Source organism: Mugil cephalus, chromosome 23 (assembly GCF_022458985.1).
Source record: "Mugil cephalus isolate CIBA_MC_2020 chromosome 23, CIBA_Mcephalus_1.1, whole genome shotgun sequence".
Classification (NCBI taxonomy): Eukaryota; Metazoa; Chordata; class Actinopteri; order Mugiliformes; family Mugilidae; genus Mugil; species Mugil cephalus.
In genome coordinates, this window is record NC_061792.1 from 14420179 (window position 1) to 14440679 (window position 20501).

The window sequence follows — 20501 nt, forward strand, 5'->3', positions numbered from 1 at the left end:
CTGTTTAAACTAGTTACGGGTCATTCTTTGCGGGGGTTGTGTGAATTTATTGCGTCCCAAAGCGGAAGTGCGGTAATGATTTCCAGTGTCCCCATGGAGACAGTCCAGGACTGCGTCTGGTAACTTGTTGTCTTGCACTTGGAAGTTGAAAGATGTCTGCAGAGACGGAGAGAGACGCTCTGTGCTTCTTTGTGAACGGGAAAAAGGTGAATTTAGCCTTTTATTTCCTAAACTAGCAGTTTGTTTTGAATGTCGCTAGTTTTATGCACGTTTTATGACGCTAACTACCGTTAGTTTTAAAGTTTCGTTTCCTCCTTACGTTACGAATAACGTTCGTGTTTTAATGTATTTTTTAACAGCAGATAGGTAAAATAATAAGTGAGTTAAATTAAACGCTAACTTCTAAAATGCTGTGTTTCTAGTTAGAAAAAAATATAGTCTATATAAATATACGTAAATAAAAAATAAAAAAAATCAGGTCAACGGTCGACGGAAGTGGGCCAACTGGTTAACAGAATAAAAGCTCAAACTAAAAACAAACAGGTGGCACAATCTGATTAATCACACAATAATGGGTAATTTCTTTGAGTTTTTTAAAATCCTAGTTCGACCTGAACAGCTTGTAATAATAGCTAACTTAGCAGCTAGCTGGGCAAAGTTCAGTTTACTAGTTTACATGCACTTTGGAACCAATAAATTAATTGTTATTGTGTAATTAAGTATATCACATGCATCTTTGAAGGTGTCTGTTCACAGATTTCTGGAAATAATATTCTGCGTAATATATCATTTAAAGGTCATAAACTGGATTTATGAATGCAGAGTTTAAACTTTGAGCTCATCACCATCGACTGGAGACCCAGGGATGACATTGCATTCCATCATGCATTCACGCAAAAGTTATATATTGCAAACTATGTCAATTGTGAAGCACGAATAGCAGAATATTTGTGGGCAGAAGTGAAAAAGCTTGCACCTAAGAGGCTTGTTGACGGCTTTAAAACCAATGCTGCCAAATAAAAGCCAAAATAAATCTTTCTGACTATTATTTTGACACAGCTAAAGTTGTGACGTTGCTCTAACATAGATTCCAGTTTCTTTTCAAACTTGTTTCAACAACTGGTTGTTTTTCTACCTCCATGTTTTTGTCCCTCTTTGGAAACTTACCCCACGTGGAGCAAACATGCTCAGAAAGAATTAATGGATTTTTTGAGGTGGTTAAATGAGGCAGTTTTATTCTGATTATTAGTGGAATAATAATCCTTGTATTTACTGTGAATGATGCTGCGTTCTGTCCAAACAGGTAACAGAGGAACATGCAGACCCTGAAACAATGCTGCTTCCCTTCCTCAGGCAGAAGAGTATCCTTCACATCAGCCTACACAATTAAACAAGTTTGATTTGTTTTACTTCCTCTACATCACTTGTGTCCTTAACTGTTGCTGCAGTGAGGTTAACTGGAACCAAGTATGGCTGCGGTGGTGGAGGCTGTGGGGCGTGCACGGTCATGGTGTCACGCTACCAACCCGCAACTAAAACCATCATGTATCCTTTATCTGATCTAAACACATATCTGCACCAACTCCCTCCTCCGTTAGCTTCTGTTCCACGAATTCCAAAATACAAATAACACTTGCTATTTTATTAATACAATTAGATTGTAGAAAGCAAGCGTTCAATGTTCAGTTGGGTATCTGCCAACGTGGTCCAGATGTCACCAAACCAGTTATAGCTTTATAGCTTTTGGTGCTTTTGATGATGATAAACAGTTAAAACTATTTCATTTTCCTGCTGTTTCCATTGTTAAAAATCCACATGTGTGTCAGTACAATATCTGAACAGGTGAACAAAAGAAATAAAATTATTATTTATTGTACGTGCATCAACAACATCATCATTGAAAATTGAAAAGTGTCCGTTTGTCCCTGCAGCCCTTTGAGCTAAATGCTAACACCTGCATGCTAGCAGGTATAATGTTTATGGTAGTCTTATAGCATGCTAGCATTTACTAATCAGATTTAAATAAATTTAAAGACAACATTTTTACAGCATTACACAACCTCAGCTCTTTTTCTGAGGTCTTCTGAACGCTTTACATTGTTTGGAAACACTGTAGAACAGAGTGTCTCTAATTTTCTCCTTATAATCCTAGATGTGCACCTCACTGATAAATAATATTGGCTCATTTTGAAATAAACATATACACAAATATAAATAACACAAATATATAATTCTACAAAAATTTCTTGGTGCATTTTCTTTTATTTTATGTGTATAATGTTGCTAAAATATGAGAAATCTTGCACCATATGTGCCTGATTTGATGCCACTTCCCACATTTCTTCAGACACATTCCTGCTGCAGGGGAAACAGGTCTGCATCAAAACTAAAAAAATTTGCTTTGACTTTATCGTCAGCCATTACTCAGCCAACGCCTGCCTCCTGCCGCTGTGTCAGCTGCATGGAGCAGCCATCACCACCGTGGAGGGGGTCGGGAGCACCAAGACCAGACTCCACCCGGTACAGGTCAGTGCTGGGATGCTCTCACTCATCATTATATCACAATGTGCTACAAACTGCAGGATTAGCTCACCGACCGCTGTTCTTCCAGGAGCGAATAGCGAAGGCTCATGGATCCCAGTGCGGCTTCTGCACTCCGGGGATGGTGATGTCCATGTATGCTCTGCTGAGGAACAAGCCTCAGCCGACCATGGAGGACCTCACTCAAGCTCTGGCTGGTTTGTAGCTTTGATTTGTGTCATTGTATCTTTCTTTAGGAGTAAACTCATAAACATGGTGGAGATCTCTTAGCTCCAGCCCTGTCCTGACTGTGTGTTGCTCTTTCAGGTAACCTGTGCCGCTGTACTGGATACCGACCCATTGTGGACGGTTACAGGACCTTCTGTCAGGTACACATGGAACATTTTCAGGTGTGATGGGAAGCCTGCAGAAAGACTAAACATTTCATTGTGACATCCAACAGGAAGGAAACTGCTGCCAAGCCAATGGAGACGGAAAGTGTTGCCTCAACGGAAACGAAGAAACTGATGAACATGAGCAGGTGACTTTCTTTTCCTTCTTCTTTATTTAATTTCCTTCTCTTCACACATTGTTCCTGCTGAGCTGCTTTGATTTCATCATTTTTCTGTTTCCTCGTCTGCAGGAAAAGCCACGCCTGTTTGGAAAAGAGGAGTTTCTGCCGTTGGACCCGACTCAGGAGCTCATCTTCCCTCCAGAACTGATTGTAGCTAATGACTAAAGTTGATCAGATTTTGTTCTTTTAAAAGTAAAATATATTTGTAAAATTGAGTTTCTTCCCCCACAGCTGATGGCAGAGAAGGCAAAGCCACAGACTCTCACCTTTCATGGGGAGAGGATGCGCTGGGTCTCCCCCGCCTCATTGGAGGAACTGGTCCAACTCAAGACCAGACACCCCGAGGCTCCACTTGTGATGGGGAACACCAACATAGGTCAGCAGGAAAACATGAGCTGATACGATGCAGGGAAGGAAGCCAGAGTTTCACATATTCTTTGTGTTTCAGGTCCAGACATAAAATTCAAAGGCGTGCTGCATCCATTGATCATATCTCCAACCAGAGTCGTGGAGCTGTTTGCGGTTTCTCAAACACCTGAGGGTGGGTACACCTCTTCCTGTACATTTGAATGAACTGATTTCTGGGTTTTGTCCTTCAGTCAAGGTTTGTTGTTGTCTGCAGGAGTCTGGGTGGGAGCGGGCTGCAGTTTGTCTGAGCTTCACTCTCTCTTGGAGAAGCTGGTTCCTCAGTTCCCAGAGGAGAAGACAGAGCTGTTCAGAGCCCTGGAGCAGCAGCTGGGAAACCTGGGAAGCCAGCAGATCCGTAACGTTGCTGTAAGGAGAATTCATTCACCAATACTCCAGTTACTCCTGCAACTGCTGCAGTGAAAACTTGTGCTTGACCACAATTAGTTTTAAAATGGGACCTGAAATAATCTTAATGTCTTTATTCCTTAAATCTGATGTACTGAGAGTAGAAGTGTGTGAAGTTTAAAGCTATTTATTTGTATTTATTTATTTTTTTTTTACATATTCAGTCTCTTGGAGGCCACATCGTGAGCGCATATCCTAACTCAGACCTGAACCCTGTCTTGGCTGCAGGAAGCTGCAAAGTCAGCGTCATCTCCAGCGGTGAGTCACTGCCTCTTTGATTAGTTTTAGAAACTGAAGTGAAAGATACAGTGGTGGAAAAAAGTTTTCGGGCACCTCGTGCATTTGTGAAATGTTGCATTCAGGATCAGTCTTAGGTCTTCAAGTGCAACTTCTGTTAGTGCAGTCCAAGCCAAAATACTCAACAAATCTTGAACTTAAAATTCATTGGTTCCATAAAAATACACAAAAAAATTTGAGTATTTGGGTATTGTGGTACCAGTGATCCACTAATGAAGGCTTTTTATTAAAAGACAATTTTTTCTGTTGCCGTGCTGCCAAAAAGCCAGTACATTTGAAAGTTCTTCAGAAGCAGAAATGGTTAACACAACGAACATAACGCAAAAAACAGGCCTGAAGACACAGATTCTCAGCCACAGCTGTTGGATCCACTCTGCAGAACTACAGACGAACCAACAGGTTGGAAGACAAGCCAAAATCTGGGCGTCCAAGGGTTTCTTGGACCTCATCCGTATGTGCAGGGAAAACCACTGAATGACATCACAAGAACTCCAACAGCAGTGGTCAAACCAAACTGGTGTCCAGCGTTCCACCCGCACTGTACGTGGTGGACTTTTAGATCATGGCTTAAGGTCCTACAAGGCTGTCAAGAAGCTCCTGATCAATGAGAGACAGGTTAGTCCAGGGTCATTGGACCCAAGCACACGAGAACTGGAATTGGAAGATTCTTTCTGTGGTCAGATGAGTTAAGTTTCCAGCTTTATCTTCCTCCTGCTAATGTGAGAATATGCAGAAGGCCAGACGAAGCATTATCTCCAGCATCTACAGTAGCTACTGTCAAACATGGTGGTGGCAGTATCATGGTTTGGGGATGCATGCTGTTGGTGTTGGTCACCTTCCTGTGTGTGATGCAATTTATATTTATTTGTGTTTGCCTAATGCAGCCCCACCTTTTGAAACACAAAAAAGATTTTTCCACAAGTATTTTATGATAATATTTGAAATTGTGCAAAATTTTAAGGGTGTCCAAAAACTTTGTTCCACCACTGTACAAGAGGAGATGATTCAATAAACGAGTATCTGAATCCACCAGGAGGAAGACGAGAGGTTCTCATCAATCAGGACTTCTTTGTTGGCTTTGGGAAAACCATCTTGAGGCCAGAGGAGATTGTTGCCTCTGTTTTCATCCCATTTACCAGAAAGGTATTTCAGCAGCTTTCAGACGAACTCATCCCATGTTGAGTAGATAAGAATGTGAACCTCACTCTCTGCAGGGGGAGTTTGTTCGAGCTCTCCGTCAGGCTGCGAGGAAGGAGGTCTCCTTCCCCACTGTGACGTCAGGGATGAGGGTGCTCTTCTCAGAGGGATCCAGAGCGGTTCAGGATGTCAGTCTGTACTTCGGAGGAGTCGGTCCAACCACCGTTAGAGCCTCCAAAACCTGCGCAGCCATTATCTCAAGGTCAGAAAGGTGTTTTCTTGCCTCCTCTCCCTCTACACCAGTCATCATCTTCTTTAGAATCCAGATACAATCGATGCTGTTGTTTGTTCCTTCAGGCCGTGGGATGACGAGACCCTCAGTCGGGCCTATGATGTTCTTTTGGATGAGTTGACCCTCCCTCCCTCTGCTCCTGGAGGGAAGGTTGAGTTTCGTCGTTCCCTTACTCTCAGCCTCCTCTTCAAATTCAACCTGGAGGTTCTGCATAAGCTCAAAGAAATGGTAAAAACCGGGGCTCACTGAAACACTCTTTACCTCGTGTATCTGTTTCTTTTTTACCGGAGATGTTGTTCTTGCAGAACCTGATCACAGAAGAGCTGCCAGAGAAGATGCTTCCTTTACCTAAAGAGATCCAGCCCAGTCTGCAGGAGTTCCACGTCAGAAACCACTCAAAGAACCTCTTATTTCTTATACCTCCTGTAAATATTTGGTTCTTGTGAGTCTGACTGCTTCCTCCTCTTCTTCAGCCGGTGCCAAAGGACCAGAGTGAGCAGGACCCGGTGGGACGTCCCATCATGCATCGCTCGGCCTTCAGCCAGGCCACAGGCGAGGCCGTGTACTGCGACGACATCCCCAGAACAGACGGGGAACTCTTTCTGGTTCTGGTCACCAGCTCTCGAGCACACGCTAAGATCACGTGAGGAGGAGGTTTCTGTTTAAGTAGCAACGTCCTCTGATCAGAACGTCTAACGCTTCGTTTGTCCCACAGAGAGCTGGATGTAAGAGACGCCCTGCAGCTTCCTGGTGTGGTCGACGTCATCATGGCCAAAGATATTCCCGGGAAGAAAGTACGCAGCATGTTTGGTTACGACGAGGAGCTGCTGGCCGAGGACGAGGTAGAGAGAAAACTTTTAGCTGCTCAGAAGTTCCCCATGGTTCCTTTCATGACCTCTCAGACTATTGTGGAGTGATGTTTGTTGCTGGACCGTCTTAAATCTCCTCCATGTGTTCTCAGTCTCTGACTGACTGATCTGTCTCTGTTGTAGGTGTCATGCGTTGGTCAGATGTTGTGTGCAGTGGTCGCAGATACGAAGGCTCACGCCAAACGTGGAGCAGCCGCGGTGAAGATCAGCTACGAAGACTTACCTGACCCCATTTTCACCATCGAGGTCTGCCTTTTTCACTTTTTAATTTCCTTACTGTCCATTTAAGCTCCTTCATCACGCTCCTTCCTCTTCTTCACTACGACAGGAAGCCGTGGAGAAGTCGTCTTTCTTCTTGCCTCACAGAACATTCGAGAAAGGAAATGTGACGGAAGCTTTTAAAAACATCGACAAGGTTTATGAAGGTAGAAGATTTATTGTTATTTTATTGTTTTTAACGTGGAACAAATAAAACCTGAAACAGATCTTATTTTTGTCAGGAGAGATACGAATGGGAGGTCAGGAGCATTTCTACATGGAGACTCACAGCATGCTGGTTGTTCCTGTTGGCGAAGAGAAAGAGTTCAACGTCTACATCTCCACTCAGTGGCCAACTTTAATTCAGGTTCACTGATATATACCATTTTTGTGATGCTAGAAATGCTAAAGCTTCACTATCTCAGACAGGATCCGTTAAATTGTCGTTTGCAGGATGTAATTGCAGAGACGTTGAACATCCCGTCAAACAGAATCACCACTCATGTCAAAAGGGTCGGGGGAGCTTTTGGAGGGAAGGTCATGAAAACCTCCATCTTGGCCTCTATCACCTCTGTGGCTGCATGGAAGTGAGTCACAGATGATCACACCCCACAGTCTGGGACACATGTGACCTGATTCCTGTGGTAGTCCGTCCTGGGTCACATTAACCGTCACATTAACCATTAACCGACCATCTCAACAGGGACTACTATGAATGATCATCTGAATCAGTGATGCCAGTTCATTCGTAATGAGAACCTGTTAAAATATTGTAGCTAGGGATATGGGACAGTTGAGTTTATTTACATGCAGAGAAACTGAGCTCATATCACATGTAGGGCTCGGGGTGAGTGTGAACACGTTTTAATTAAAACCAGGTGTGGACACAGGTATTTAAAGATGGACAGGTGTAATCAGACGTTAATGTGAGGTCTGATCGAAGCCACAGACAATAAACATGATCAGACATTCTTGTCCAGAGCAAATAAAAATGTCCTCTAATCATTTTAAGGACCGGTCGTGCTGTTCGCTGTGTGCTGGAGCGAGGTGAGGACATGTTGATCACTGGAGGACGACATCCACTCCTGGCAAAATACAAGGTACAGCAGAGTCACCTCCAGATACATCTTTGAATCTGTCCAGGGACTTAAATAAAGTCAACATCTACTTGTTTCAGGTGGGTTTCATGAACGACGGAAGGATCATGGCTGCAGATATGCAGTTTTATGTCAACGCTGGCAACACTGTGGACGAATCTGTTCTGGTCACTGAGAAGATTCTGCTTCACGTGGACAACGCTTACAAAATCCCAAACCTACGAGGTCTCGCCTCCGCCTGCAGGACAAACCTGCCCTCCAACACCGCCTTCAGGGGCTTTGGTGTCCCCCAGACCCTCCTTGTGGTGGAGAGCATGGTCAACGATGTGGCCATGGCACTGGGACGTCCTGCAGACGAGGTAGCACCTCAATCCTCCTCATGTTTATATAAAACTATTTATATAAAACTGTGTCTAACGTCGTCTTTGATTGTTCAGATTCGGGAGGTCAACATGTACAGAGGGCCGTCGGTTACACACTACAAGTTTGAGTTCAGCCCTGAGAACCTGCTGCGCTGCTGGGAGGAATGTAAGATTAAGAGTGACTACAGCTCCCGTCGCCAAGCCATCGCCCAGTTTAACCAACAGAACCGCTGGAAGAAGAGGGGGATATCCATGGTTCCCATCAAATATGGCATCGCATTTTCAGAGGGCTTCTTAAACCAGGTCTGAGGGGCTTAATTTGGTTTCTCTCTCTGTAAAGACAGAAAAACAAACAACTGAGAATGTTTTTCTGTTTGAAAGGCTGCAGCTCTGGTCCACATCTACAAAGACGGGTCAGTTCTGGTGTCTCATGGGGGGGCAGAGCTGGGTCAGGGAATCCACACGAAAATGCAGCAGGTACATTCACACAACGCAAAGGTTTCAATTATGATTCAATTATGATTTAATCATTTATACATTTATTTATGTAGCCCAAGAATAGGACATCCAATCTCCCGAATAATAAATAAATAAATTACAATATTGAATAAATAAATTAGAAAATGAATTTATTATATATTAGAATAGTAATAATAATAATGTTTATTCTTGGTTATATTATTTTTATATTTATTTCATGATTTATGAATAATAATAATACTAATAAGAGGAATTAATACAATTGATGTTTTTTTATTTTTTTATGATAATAAATGCAGTTTTTTTTTCTCTAACCACTTAACCATTGTGTTTTTAAATCTGTGTCAGGTTGCGAGCCGGGAACTTCACGTCCCGTCCTCAAAGATCTACATCAGCGAAACCAGCACCAGCTCCGTTCCCAACACTTGTCCGTCTGCAGCTTCTTTTGGCACCGACGCCAACGGCATGGCGGTCAAGGTGACGGCCACTTCCTGCTGCTGTTCTCTCTCTGTCTTTAATGTCTTCATTAAAACTAACAACCATCATCGTCCTCTCCATCAGAACGCCTGTGAGACTCTGTACCAACGGCTGGAGCCCATCAGGAAGAAGAGCCCCAAAGGATCATGGGAGAGTTGGGTATGAACTGATCAGAGAGGAAAGCAGTGATTGGAGTTTGAAGTGTTTGACTTTGTTCTGAATGCAGGTCAGAGACGCTTTCTTTGAGAAGATCAGTTTATCAGCTACTGGATTCCACCGGTACGACACAAACTTTCATCCTGTTTGAATCCTGATTGAATTGACATGAAATAATCAGTGTCTTCCTGGGCGTCCTCAGAGGTCCAGACCTGTACATGGACTGGGACAAGATGGAGGGTCAGCCTTACGCCTACTTCACGTTCGGAGTGTGTTGCAGTGAAGTGGAGCTGGACGTCCTCACTGGAGACTACAGGGTCTGGAACTGAACATCAATCAGATCAATCAGTGTCTAAGTTTTAAGAATTTGAAGTAGGTTTTTCTTCTTCTTCTGCTTCTTCTTCTGCAGACGGTGAGGACGGACCTCGTGGTCGACATCGGCAAAAGTGTGAATCCATGCGTCGACATTGGCCAGGTGACAGTTTAAGTGAATCTAGCAGCAGCAGCTTCAGTTAAAGTTTAAAGTTGTCAGAGGGTATTTTTGAAGCTGCTGATCCAACATGTGGCCTGAGGGTCAAAACTGGTCCCACACGGGTCCAGTCTGTTCAGAATTTACATGAAGTAACTGTGATTCCTCATGTGTCCATTAGAGGACGTGTTGTTTTTGTAAATGCTGTGGACTTAACGAGACACCAAGAAGTAAGTAATTGTTTGAGTTCCTCCTCTCAGATTGAAGGAGCGTTCATGCAGGGTTTGGGCCTCTACACTCTGGAGGAGTTGAAGTTTTCTCCCTCTGGGTTCCTGTACACTCGAGGTCCGTCCCAGTATAAGATCCCAGCGTTGTGCGACGTGCCGCTTCGATTCAACGTCTGCCTGCTGCCGGACGCCGACAACCCCCACGCCATCTACTCCTCAAAGGTCGTCATCTCATTCGTTTCTTTTTTCTCGTCTTTTTTCTGAGTTCTTAACAGTGAGTTGATGAGTTCCTGATGCTCCTTTGTCTCTGCAGGGTATCGGAGAACCTGTTCTGGCCTTGGGCACCTCGGTGTTCCTCGCCATCAAAGACGCCGTCGCTGCCGCTCGCTCAGAGTCTGGTTTAGTCGGCACGTTTCGTCTGGACAGCCCTGCGACACCAGAGCGAGCCTGTCTGGCCTGCACCTCCCCGTTCACTCAGAAGGTAACAATCCACCCAGAAGGCTTCTTTTAAAAACATCTACATTTTAGATGCTTTTCAAGGCAGTAGCTAATTACATAAACACATAAATGAGACTTTTACATTTTGCTCTTACAATAAACTATTTCCACCAGACATTTATTGATGCGTTTCGTTTGATTTTCTAGATTCCAGCGAGTGAACCAGGATCCTTTAGACCGTGGGCCTTAAACATCTGAACCTGAATCAAACTGAAACTGACTCAACTAAAAATAATCAACAGTTATTCCACTAATGCAGCAGAAATGTATCTCAAAGAAATCATTGTTTATTTTCAGCCGTGTCAGATATGAAATCAATTTACAGTCTAATCATTTTCTTTAATTTAAAGTGTTTCACATGTGACTAAAATCACTAAATCACAAAAATCTGATTTGTCTTCTTGAGGGCCAATCACACGCCGATGCACCACGGGACGGTTGTCTTCTTCCTCCTCAGAGATGAGACCTGCAGGAGCAACAGGAAGTGAAGTTAGAGAGGTGTATGAGAGGAGGAGGTTAGGAGATGCAAGTAAGGAGAGTGTGCTGGGTTTCAAACTGTGTTATTAAGATTTTTATCCTCATTAAAATGAATGAACTCTGTGATAAATTGTCTGGAATTGATTTCTTTGAAGCAAACATTTAAATTCAGTGTCCCAAACTTTAAAATATGCAATTCAAGAGAGAGGAAACATTCAAATTAAAATATTAGACAAGAATATATACAAAAAAATAACAACACTGAGAATATATAGAGGAAAATAGAAATATTTTATATTATATATAAGTATTAAATTAACTAAAGAAATAAATATATGAATACAGATGAATAGATACAGACTACATTTAAAACGCATTCATCATCTGCAAGAAAAACATGAAATAAACGTTTTATTTATTCATTTCTGCCGAACGGAAATCCCCTTTAAATCGCGCATGCGCAGTGGGTGGAGACTGCGGAAGTCCTGACGGGAAGGTCTTTTTGTTTGGGCCGCACTGAGACTCGACACTCGCTTCAATTCCCCCCTGGTTCACAACCGTTTTTTATCTGCATTCATTTCGGTAAGTACCCGTTCATCCAGGCCTCCCCGTCTCATTCCGTGCCTCATAACTCAGGTAAAAAGGACAACACGTGCTGTTAAAATGTGTTAGATAGCGTTTTTTTTTTTTTTTTTTTAGCCAGGAATGGAGCCATCATGGAGGGCGAATTTTGTTTTAGCATGTAGCTTTAGCATTCAGCTCATTTATTTAATTATTTATTTGTATTTTTTTTTTAAATCAGGTTCAAAATCACCAAGGATTTTGTTGTGACACTTCGACAGCTTGTTACATTTAAGTACATTAGCTCCTAGAGTTGTTGTTGTTTTCTTTTAAGCCGTTATGTAGCTATAAGCTAAAGGGGGCTAGCCGGCTAGCGGGCCCGGCTCAGCGCATGGTGAGGCCCGGACTTAATCCACAGTTAGCTGAAGTTATGGAGATTCCTCACAATAATAAAGCAGTTAGCTAAACTTACACTCATGAAACGAAACGTTTTCAGCCTCGGGTTCAAGCTTATTTGCTCTGATTAAACTTTTATACGTGTAAATCTGATTATTTTCCAGCTCTGTTGTAGCCCCCCTTTTGTCTGTGTGATCCTCCTCTTTTAGCTTCTTGTGTGGCTAATTATTAAAGCCCTCACCTGTAGTTTAGGCTTTAAATAAACCACTACTAAAGATTATTATTATTATTATCTTTTAAATAAGCCAAAGCTTTACCATAAACAGAAGAGCATATACTTTAATTCTGAGAAGAAGCAGCAGCACATGTGGCATTTATTGGTTGTTATATTTCAATAAATGCCATAATCAATCAATAACGAGAGGTTCAGGTGTTCCATAAAGATTGCGCTATACAATCTTTTTTTTTGTTTTTTTGTTTTGACACTACTGAAAGTACATATTTGCCCACAGGCTTTAAACTTTATTGCGAAACCTCTGCAAGTTTTACAGTGTGAACACCTGGAGCTCCTGGCAGCTCCAACCCCAATTAAACGAAGCACTTTACTGTTTGCTTGTCCAAACATTAACTTCCAGTGTTTATGTCTTTTTTCTTTCTTCTTTCCTTAAGGTGTCTTTTATGAATAATCAAAAGCAGCAAAAGCCAACGCTAACCGGCCAGCGTTTCAAAACGAGGAAAAGAGGTCGGTCTCCTCCTCTTTTAAACGTCGCAGCGACTCTTCTCCTGCTTCGCGTTTTGTTTCTAAACTCCAACCTTTCCCTTCACCCGCAGATGAAAAGGAGAGATTTGACCCTACACAGTTTCAAGAAAGTATCGTACAAGGCTTGAATCAAACTGGCACTGACTTGGAGGCGGTTGCAAAGTTCCTTGATGCCTCTGGCGCCAAGCTCGACTACCGCCGCTATGCCGAGACGCTCTTCGACATCCTGGTGGCCGGCGGCATGCTGGGTGAGCTGCTGCTGCCGTGTTGATCGTGCGCCACCTAAAATTACCCTCGTAAGTCTGCGTTATTGACTCGGTTTCTCTCTCGCTTCAGCCCCAGGCGGGACTCTCTCCGACGACATGACCCGCACCGAGTTCTGCCTCTTCACGGCACAAGAAGACCTGGAGACCATGCAAGCATATGCTCAGGTAGAGACCACAGGTTATTACATATTATATTACACATTATAGTAAATAAAGGGTGTTTTTTCCTAACCAGGATGTTTCATTGCCTCAGGTTTTTAACAAGCTGATCAGGCGTTACAAGTACCTGGAGAAGGGATTCGAAGAGGAGATCAAGAAGGTGAGTTCTCTCTTTAATTAGTTGTGTTTGGCACCGAGCTCGGAGCTCGCTGGGCTCGTTGGACGGGTCTCTCTGCTTTGTTGATGCCTAATTTTGTACTTTTATTTCTCTCCTTTCCAGTTGCTGCTGTTCTTAAAGGGGTTCACGGAGTCTGAGCGCAACAAACTAGCCATGCTGACCGGCATCCTGCTGGCCAACGGCAACATATCCGCCTCCATCCTGAACAGCCTCTTCAACGAGAACCTTGTGAAAGAGGGTGAGGGCCTGTTTGTTCTTTGGGAGGAAGCCGGGAAATCCAAGCGAAGAGCTTCTCTCGAGCGTATTTTTTTTTTTTTTTTTAATTTTTTGTCTCCTTGCAGGCGTATCTGCAGCCTTTGCTGTAAAACTGTTCAAGTCCTGGATCAATGAGAAGGACATCAACTCTGTCGCCGGCAGTCTCCGCAAAGTCGGCATGGACAACAGGCTGATGGTAAACGACGCGACATCTCCACATCGCGCTGCTCCGTTTTTTTTTGTCTGAGTGTTTCGAGACTAGCGCGCGACTGTCTGTGCTTCACAGGAACTCTTTCCTGCCAACAAACGGAGCTGCGAGCATTTTTCTAAGTACTTCACCGACGCCGGGCTGAAGGAGTTGTCCGACTTCGCCCGCAACCAGCAATCCATCGGCGCCCGCAAGGAGCTGCAGAAGGAGCTCCAGGAGCAGATGTCCCGCGGGGACCCTCAGAAGGAGGTGAGGACGACGACGGCGGCGGCGGAAACTCTCGCTTCGTCCGAGTCCACGCGCTAACGGGTTTGTGGCTCTGTGTCCGTCCCTCAGATCATCGCCTTCACCAGGGAGGAGATGAAGAAGGCCGGTCTCTCCGAGCAGGCGATGATCAGCATCATCTGGACCAGCGTGATGAGCTGCGTGGAGTGGAACAAGAAGGAGGAGCTGGTGACCGAACAAGCCATCAAACACTTGAAGGTAGCTTTTTTTACACATTTTAATTTTGTGTAAGTCTTAATAACCTCGTCCTCGTCTCTGCAGCAATACAGTCCTCTGCTGAAAGCCTTCACCTCCCAGGGTCTGTCCGAGCTCAGCCTGCTGCTGAAGATCCAGGAGTACTGCTACGACAACATCCACTTCATGAAGGCCTTTCAGAAGATCGTGGTGCTCCTCTACAAAGGTCTGAACCCGTCCTCTCATTTCAGTTTATTTCACATTTTTAAACCCGTTTGCTGCTGAACACATTATTATTATTTTTAATTTTCTCTCGATAACAGCGGACGTGTTGAGCGAAGAGGCCATACTGAAGTGGTACACTGAAGCCCACGTTGCCAAGGGGAAGAGCGTCTTCCTCGAGCAGATGAAAAAATTTGTCGAGTGGCTGAAGAACGCGGAGGAAGGTAATTAAACTCCAAACGCACACAAACCTCTGGGGCAGATAGTTCGACTTGTTGCAGCAGGAATCTTCTCCTTCTTCTTTCTTTTCTGTTTGTCTCGTTGCAGGAAACGCCTCAATTAATTAATTTATTTATTTATTTAAGGACATTTTTAAAGTTCACATCCGACTCTTTTAACTGTTTAACTTGTACTAACTTTGTGTTTTCTCCTCCCTGTTTGTCTCCAGAATCAGAATCGGATGAAGAGGAGGCGGATTAAAGCCTCCGACGCCAGATGAGCTTTTTTTTATTTTATTTTATTTTTATTTTTTGTTTGTTTTTTACAAATAGCATCAGGAGCAGTAGAATGTCTTTGCCCTTCTCTCTCTTCTACCTCCTGTTACTTATTTACCCCCTGATACCCCCACCCACCACCACTCCAAAGGTCCTTCCACTCCACAACAGAAAACTAATATTTAAACTAAAAAAAAAAGAGTGGAAACATGATAATAAAACCTCCCCGTTTATTTTTACTTTTATTATTATTATTATTTTTGTTGTAACTTCTGTAATTTGGATTTAAAACTAAACAAACAAAAGAAAAAACATTCCACGTGATCTCGATGGCTGCTGCTCGTCTGGATTTAACGTTTGCCTTCACGCCAGCGAGAATGAGGCCGACATAAATAAAAAAAAAAAAAAACGTTAGCGCAGTTTAGCCGAAGCTTCTTTTATTTTACCATCGTCCCCTTTTTTTTTTTTTTTTATTTTTATTATTATTTTGGCTCATGTTCAGTCTTAAACTTTGCCTTTTTTTTTTTTTTTTTGTTTGGTTTTTGGACTCTTGGGTAAAATCTGTTCTGCCTGTCGAGGCCGACTCCCCCCCCTCCTCCCTCCCTCCCCCCTTCCTCCCCCCTCCCTGGTAAAAAGCCTCGTCAGCCAACGGATTATTATTGGTTTCTACTTTTCTTTAAATCTGATATAAAAACCAATTTGACTTTTTTATGAAATAAAATAAAGATTATTGAAATGGTTCCTACTGTCATTTTTTATTTTTTTTATTTATAAGGGAATTAGACATTTTATTTTTCTAAACCTTTAACGGTTCTTACCAAATATACACCGATCAGCCATATCATTAAAACCACTTCTCTTCCTTTCCTTCTACTTTGTCCTTCACTTCATCTTCTTACAAATCTTAATCATCCTCCATCTTTACCTCTCCTTCCTTTTTCTTACTATTCTTCCTCCTAATCTTTTCTTCTACTTCCACCTGAGCACTTTTCCTTCTCCGAGCGTCGTCTTTACAGGAAAAAACACTTCAATAACTGATAAGTTTATAGATTTAAAGCAGAAAACATTCAAATAGACGTTTTTTTTAGATCCTTTTTTTTATTTTTATTGTACAAAAATACATTTTCTCTTCCAGCAGCTTCTCAGTATTTGTAAAGGACTCAGTCGTCAGGTATTCAAGTACTTTTTTTCTTTTCATTTCTTTTATTTTTTTTGTGCAGTCGTGTTCCTCGTCTGGTCTGGAGGTAGGCCTTTAGAACCTGTCTGAGGTAGTGTGCGAGTAGGGATATGTTCTGTGTTTAGAAATATTTATTCTCCAGATTTAAACGCTGAAAAGGACGAACTGGTGCACGTCGCTGTGCGTCCACGAGCTCCTCAACACGTCAGCGTTTCCTTAAAGTGATAAAAGAGAAGAGTGTGCAACAACGCAAAAGTAAACATCTCACCGACGGGTATGAACGAGGAGCTCCTGAATGTTCCTGAACGCACCGTTTGAATCAGGAGCAGCTTATTTCTAAGGTTTAACTTCGATGCTAAAACAAAAAAAAGTTGCATCTCATCTGCGTTTGGAGGAAGTTTGTTTATTTTTTCCACCGAAACTACGTGAAATTATCCTGAGTTTAAACAAAATAAAAGATGCGTTTAAGGCCGTTTTTACATTTTCTGTGCAGAAAAGACCAAATTTAAACTCATTTATGTGCATTATTTTCTGAGGATGTGCAGAAGCAGCCACAACATTATGACCACCTACGCCCAGAGATTTAACTCGGATTCATTTGTTGTTTTGGTCTTTTTTTAGTGAGATTTGTTGGTTAAAATCCTCAAAGCTGCGCAGAGAAATGTTTCCACAGCCGGTTGCACAGAAAGAAGTTTATATAAATATTTATATTTCCTGAGATTTGAGCTGAGATCAGACGAGCTGGAGAAGTTTAAAGTTTCTTTTCACACGGTCGGGCTGATTTTTTTATGTTTTTAGGGAAACTCTTAATCGTCTTGTCGTGACTCCTGCTTCTATTTAAGCTTCAAACCAAATATGTGCCTGTTGGTCTGAAGTTTTCCAGCTTTAGTTAATGCACCTGCTCAGGATTTAAAGGTAAATCAGACCCGACTCTGCAGCAGCTGCTCCTCACTTTCCTTCATGTGACTGAAGGACTGAAGGACACTTCTTCCTTTCTTTCTTCTTCTTTCTTCTCCCCCTTTCTTTTTCCTTTTTTCTTTTTTTTTTTTTTGCTCGGAGTTGAACATGGGGTGTTGAGGCCGGAGGGACCGAAATAGCCCCACGTCAGGTGCAACTTTACACACGGCTCAGGTTACAGCTCAACCAAAACACAGGGGAGCTCAGAAGCACATCAACGTGAACAGAAAGTGCTTTTCAGTGATGGATCTGTCTTTAGGTTTCTAGTCTAATCCAAAAATAAATATATAGATTTATTATGTACAAAGTCCTAAATGTAAACAACAACGTCTGGGAGGGAAGGAGGGAGGGAGGTCTCCTCGTCTCCTCGTCTCCTTCACATGGCAGCCGAGTGTTTCCCTCCGTCTCTGAGCTGTGGAGTAAAAGAAACACTTGATTCAGATCTGAATAACTTTATAGTGACTTTAACACTATAGAAATATTAGAGGCAACGTGTTAATCTCTGCAGCTCAGACCAGAAACCATCACACTGGAGTGTTTACACTGTTTTTCTGCTTAGTTCGTTCTGGAATCGGTTTGTTTTGGCCTGTGTGTGGACACATCTGAACCCGAGTCTCTTTAAACCTTTTTAAGGCCTGTTTCCATTTGTGTTGACAGTCTCCAGGGAAACAGAACCCAGATCATCTCTGACCCCCATAAACTCGGCACCTCTAGATTTATTCTTGACAAAAAGAGGATGCAACCTGTTCAGGTGCCTCATCTGCTCCTTAGTCAAGGGTTAGAGTCTGCAGCTCTGTGCGTCTGCGCAAAGATGGTTTCTCCAGGAAACGCTGCTTATTCTATTCTATCCAAGTCCGTGCGTAATGGTGGAATCTGTAGTAAATGTCGCATATTTGTTGTTAGAACAGATGGACACTCACCAGTTTCCTCTGGTTGCTGAGGCAGAAAGTGCAAATGGGCCGCAGAGAGGGCGCGCTGAGGGCGGCCGGGCCGTGCAGGATGCCCTGGTAGCGGAGGCAGGGCTGCCCGTCCAGACACTCGTCCCCCAGCAGCAGCACGTTGGCCAGGTGGGAGATGTAGCTGGAGGCCAGGCGCAGCGTCTCTATCTTGGAGAGCTTCCTGTCCGCGGGCTCGGTGGGAATGAGGGTGCGCAGCGCCGTGAAGGCCGTGTTCACGCTGTGCGTCCTGTCCCGCTCCCGCGCGTTGGCCGCTTGCCTCTGTTTGCTCACCCCGGGCAGGAGCGCGTCCCCCCCTGCGCCTCTTCCACCTCCGCCGCCGCTGCTCCTTCTCCGTCTCCTCCTGCGCCGCTGCGCTCCGGTCCGAGAGGTCACGGCAGCCGCCGCCGCCTCCTCCTCGTCCTCCTCCACCTGTCCCGGCTCCCTGCGCGGGCTGCAGCCGTCCGAACTGTCGCTGGCGCTGTCCAGGCCGTCCAGGTCGGAGGTGAAGCCGTCGGGTTGCGCGCTGCGCTCGGTGCCTGTGGACTTCATCCTGGCGCTGCGCTGACTGGAGCCGCTGGGGGCCGTACGGGAAGGCTGCGCCGAGGCGGCACTTTATCCTGAGGGTGAAAATAGAACCGGGGGGTCGAGCAGCTGCCGTCGATCCGGTGACCGAGGGGGCTTGCGCCGTCCTCCGGCCCCCCGGCGCATCGGCGTACTATTTCCAATGAATGACGGCTGCTTTCTGGGTCGCCTGCCCGCCGCGGAAAAGGGAAGACAGGTGGAGCATTGAGGGAGGAGGAGGAGGAGGAGGAGGCACCTGTTGTGGTCTGGAGGATACAGGTTTAAATTAGGCACCACCGATATGGGCCAATACCGGAGATATGGAGGAGGAGGAGGAGGATTTATGTTGAAAATAAATGTCAAGTTTTATGGTTTACAGCGGATTTGAAAATCGTCCTTTAAATTGCTCCTGGATCACGTCACATCTGGATCCAGGTTGGATGTAAACTGAACAGGATTCATCTCTGCAGCAGGAAACAAATCCAGATGTGACAAAAAGTTTTGCACTTTCAGATACTTTTCACTATTATTTGTGCATCTTATTTTATTCCTGAGCTCATTTTGTGATGTTTTACATGAGTTTTATATGCGTGCATCTTCCCCCTTATCTTCAGGTGAAACTCTCTCTGTGTGAACTCGATGCCTGATGTTTGGTATCCAGTGTTGGAGGATAACTTTGCGGACCTTGGCCGGCGGCTCCGAGCCTCCACTGAGTGAACAGTCCAGGTGTGGCCGTGCTCTGTTCTGCCTGCGGATGGACACATGCGCGCTCCTCCTCGCCCAGCTCCATCTTTGGGTGGTGGATATAAATATCTGGGAAGTGGACGATGCGTCGACTCGGAGCAACTTTCATGCACAACTTCCTAATCTGAAGAATCCTGCAAATTAATTTAAACTTTTCTATTGATTCACTTTCTAAACTGACTTTTGTTAAATCTGCATTTCTTTGCATTTTATATTTTCTGAGCATTAGTTTTTCTTATTGCCACTAGAGGGCAGTGAACCCCTAGTGATCATTTCCTCTATAACATGAGTTTTTTTTATGACGCGCAGCAACAAACCTGCTTTAGTGAAGGTTGAAGAGTCAGTGTTTGTCTGAGTAAAGGCCAGAGGCCGCTGCCATGGAGGAATCCTAATTAGTGCAGAGCTAATGTGGCCTCATTAATCTTTTAATCCTCATTTCCTCGCGGCCTCCTCGACCCTGACCCCGCTGGCCGTGAACTTGTCTGGCCCCCGGAGCAAAGTCAAATGCCTCTCTGCTGCAGAAGAGGAGAAAAGACAAAGAAATTCAGCATTTCCATAAGCGATTTTGAGTTAATTAATTAATCTTTGACTGAATCTTTGTTTTCAGATCTGTAGACGACGAGGGACTGAGGCTGAAACTTCTCCTCACAGGAAGATGTGAAAGGTAAGTTCCTCCAAAACAGGATAAAAAAAAAAATTGAATTTATCTTCTCTGCAACTTTATTTCTATTTTTTAATGTTATTTTCATGATTTACTGATTAAGTGCAGTCACTTCAGATAATTATTTGAATTTTAATGCGTCTGCATCTAAGAAATTGAAATCTGATCCCACATAAATAAATAAAGAGTTAGTTAGTTAAATAAAGAGTTAGCTTAACTAACTTACTGCAGTCAAACTGAAGCATTCAAACCCAGAAGAAGATGGAAACTTTCAGGAAATAAATGATTTTCCTTCTTTTTTTATAACGAAAACGAATTAAAAAAAAAAAAGTTTCTTTTCCATTCATTAAAGGAAGATAAATTTGCTTGTTTAGCCTTTATCTGTTCTTGCTTTTGAAATTAAAAATCTGTGGAGTATTGGGGCTACCCATGGGAAAAAAATTAGAGGAGGCAGATTTTTTTTCATCATGAAAAAAGCCGAAAATTTTGAGAAAAAAAGATG

General features: G+C 43.6%; 3 protein-coding genes across 4 annotated transcripts; 2 read left to right on the forward strand and 1 right to left on the reverse strand.

The window, feature by feature from the left end:
* The first annotated feature begins 86 nt into the window (after nucleotides 1-86).
* LOC125001147 (aldehyde oxidase 1-like) lies at nucleotides 87-11129 on the forward strand. 2 transcript variants are annotated; one of them, XM_047577028.1, is made up of 34 exons: nucleotides 87-206; nucleotides 1304-1361; nucleotides 1449-1545; nucleotides 2418-2526; nucleotides 2612-2738; nucleotides 2848-2909; nucleotides 2984-3061; nucleotides 3164-3244; nucleotides 3326-3470; nucleotides 3543-3635; nucleotides 3717-3868; nucleotides 4072-4165; nucleotides 5238-5347; nucleotides 5419-5603; nucleotides 5699-5861; nucleotides 5939-6016; nucleotides 6107-6276; nucleotides 6349-6475; nucleotides 6626-6748; nucleotides 6831-6927; nucleotides 7003-7127; nucleotides 7214-7347; nucleotides 7773-7860; nucleotides 7938-8216; nucleotides 8295-8522; nucleotides 8601-8696; nucleotides 9048-9176; nucleotides 9261-9335; nucleotides 9403-9455; nucleotides 9535-9649; nucleotides 9742-9807; nucleotides 10062-10250; nucleotides 10342-10509; nucleotides 10674-11129. In XM_047577028.1, the coding sequence occupies exons 1-34, from the start codon at nucleotides 153-155 to the stop codon at nucleotides 10722-10724; spliced, it is 3999 nt and encodes a 1332-aa protein (XP_047432984.1). In that variant the 5' UTR covers nucleotides 87-152; the 3' UTR covers nucleotides 10725-11129. The 2 variants fall into 2 exon arrangements, with proteins under 2 accessions (XP_047432984.1, XP_047432983.1); XM_047577027.1 differs by having other exon boundaries at nucleotides 7938-8522.
* A 320-nt stretch (nucleotides 11130-11449) lies between these two features.
* Nucleotides 11450-15702, forward strand: bzw1a (basic leucine zipper and W2 domains 1a). The gene is made up of 12 exons (XM_047577047.1): nucleotides 11450-11585; nucleotides 12630-12702; nucleotides 12792-12968; nucleotides 13057-13151; nucleotides 13240-13305; nucleotides 13426-13561; nucleotides 13665-13774; nucleotides 13865-14035; nucleotides 14123-14269; nucleotides 14333-14471; nucleotides 14569-14691; nucleotides 14916-15702. Exons 2-12 carry the CDS (start codon nucleotides 12639-12641, stop codon nucleotides 14945-14947), a joined length of 1260 nt encoding a protein of 419 aa, XP_047433003.1. The 5' UTR covers nucleotides 11450-11585; nucleotides 12630-12638; the 3' UTR covers nucleotides 14948-15702.
* si:ch211-246m6.4 (transcription factor 15) lies at nucleotides 14980-18833 on the reverse strand. The gene is made up of 2 exons (XM_047577048.1): nucleotides 18016-18833; nucleotides 14980-17507 (listed from the first exon to the last, which is right to left on the reverse strand). The coding sequence occupies exons 1-2, from the start codon at nucleotides 18580-18582 to the stop codon at nucleotides 17472-17474; spliced, it is 603 nt and encodes a 200-aa protein (XP_047433004.1). The 5' UTR covers nucleotides 18583-18833; the 3' UTR covers nucleotides 14980-17471.
* Nucleotides 18834-20501: the final 1668 nt, after the last annotated feature.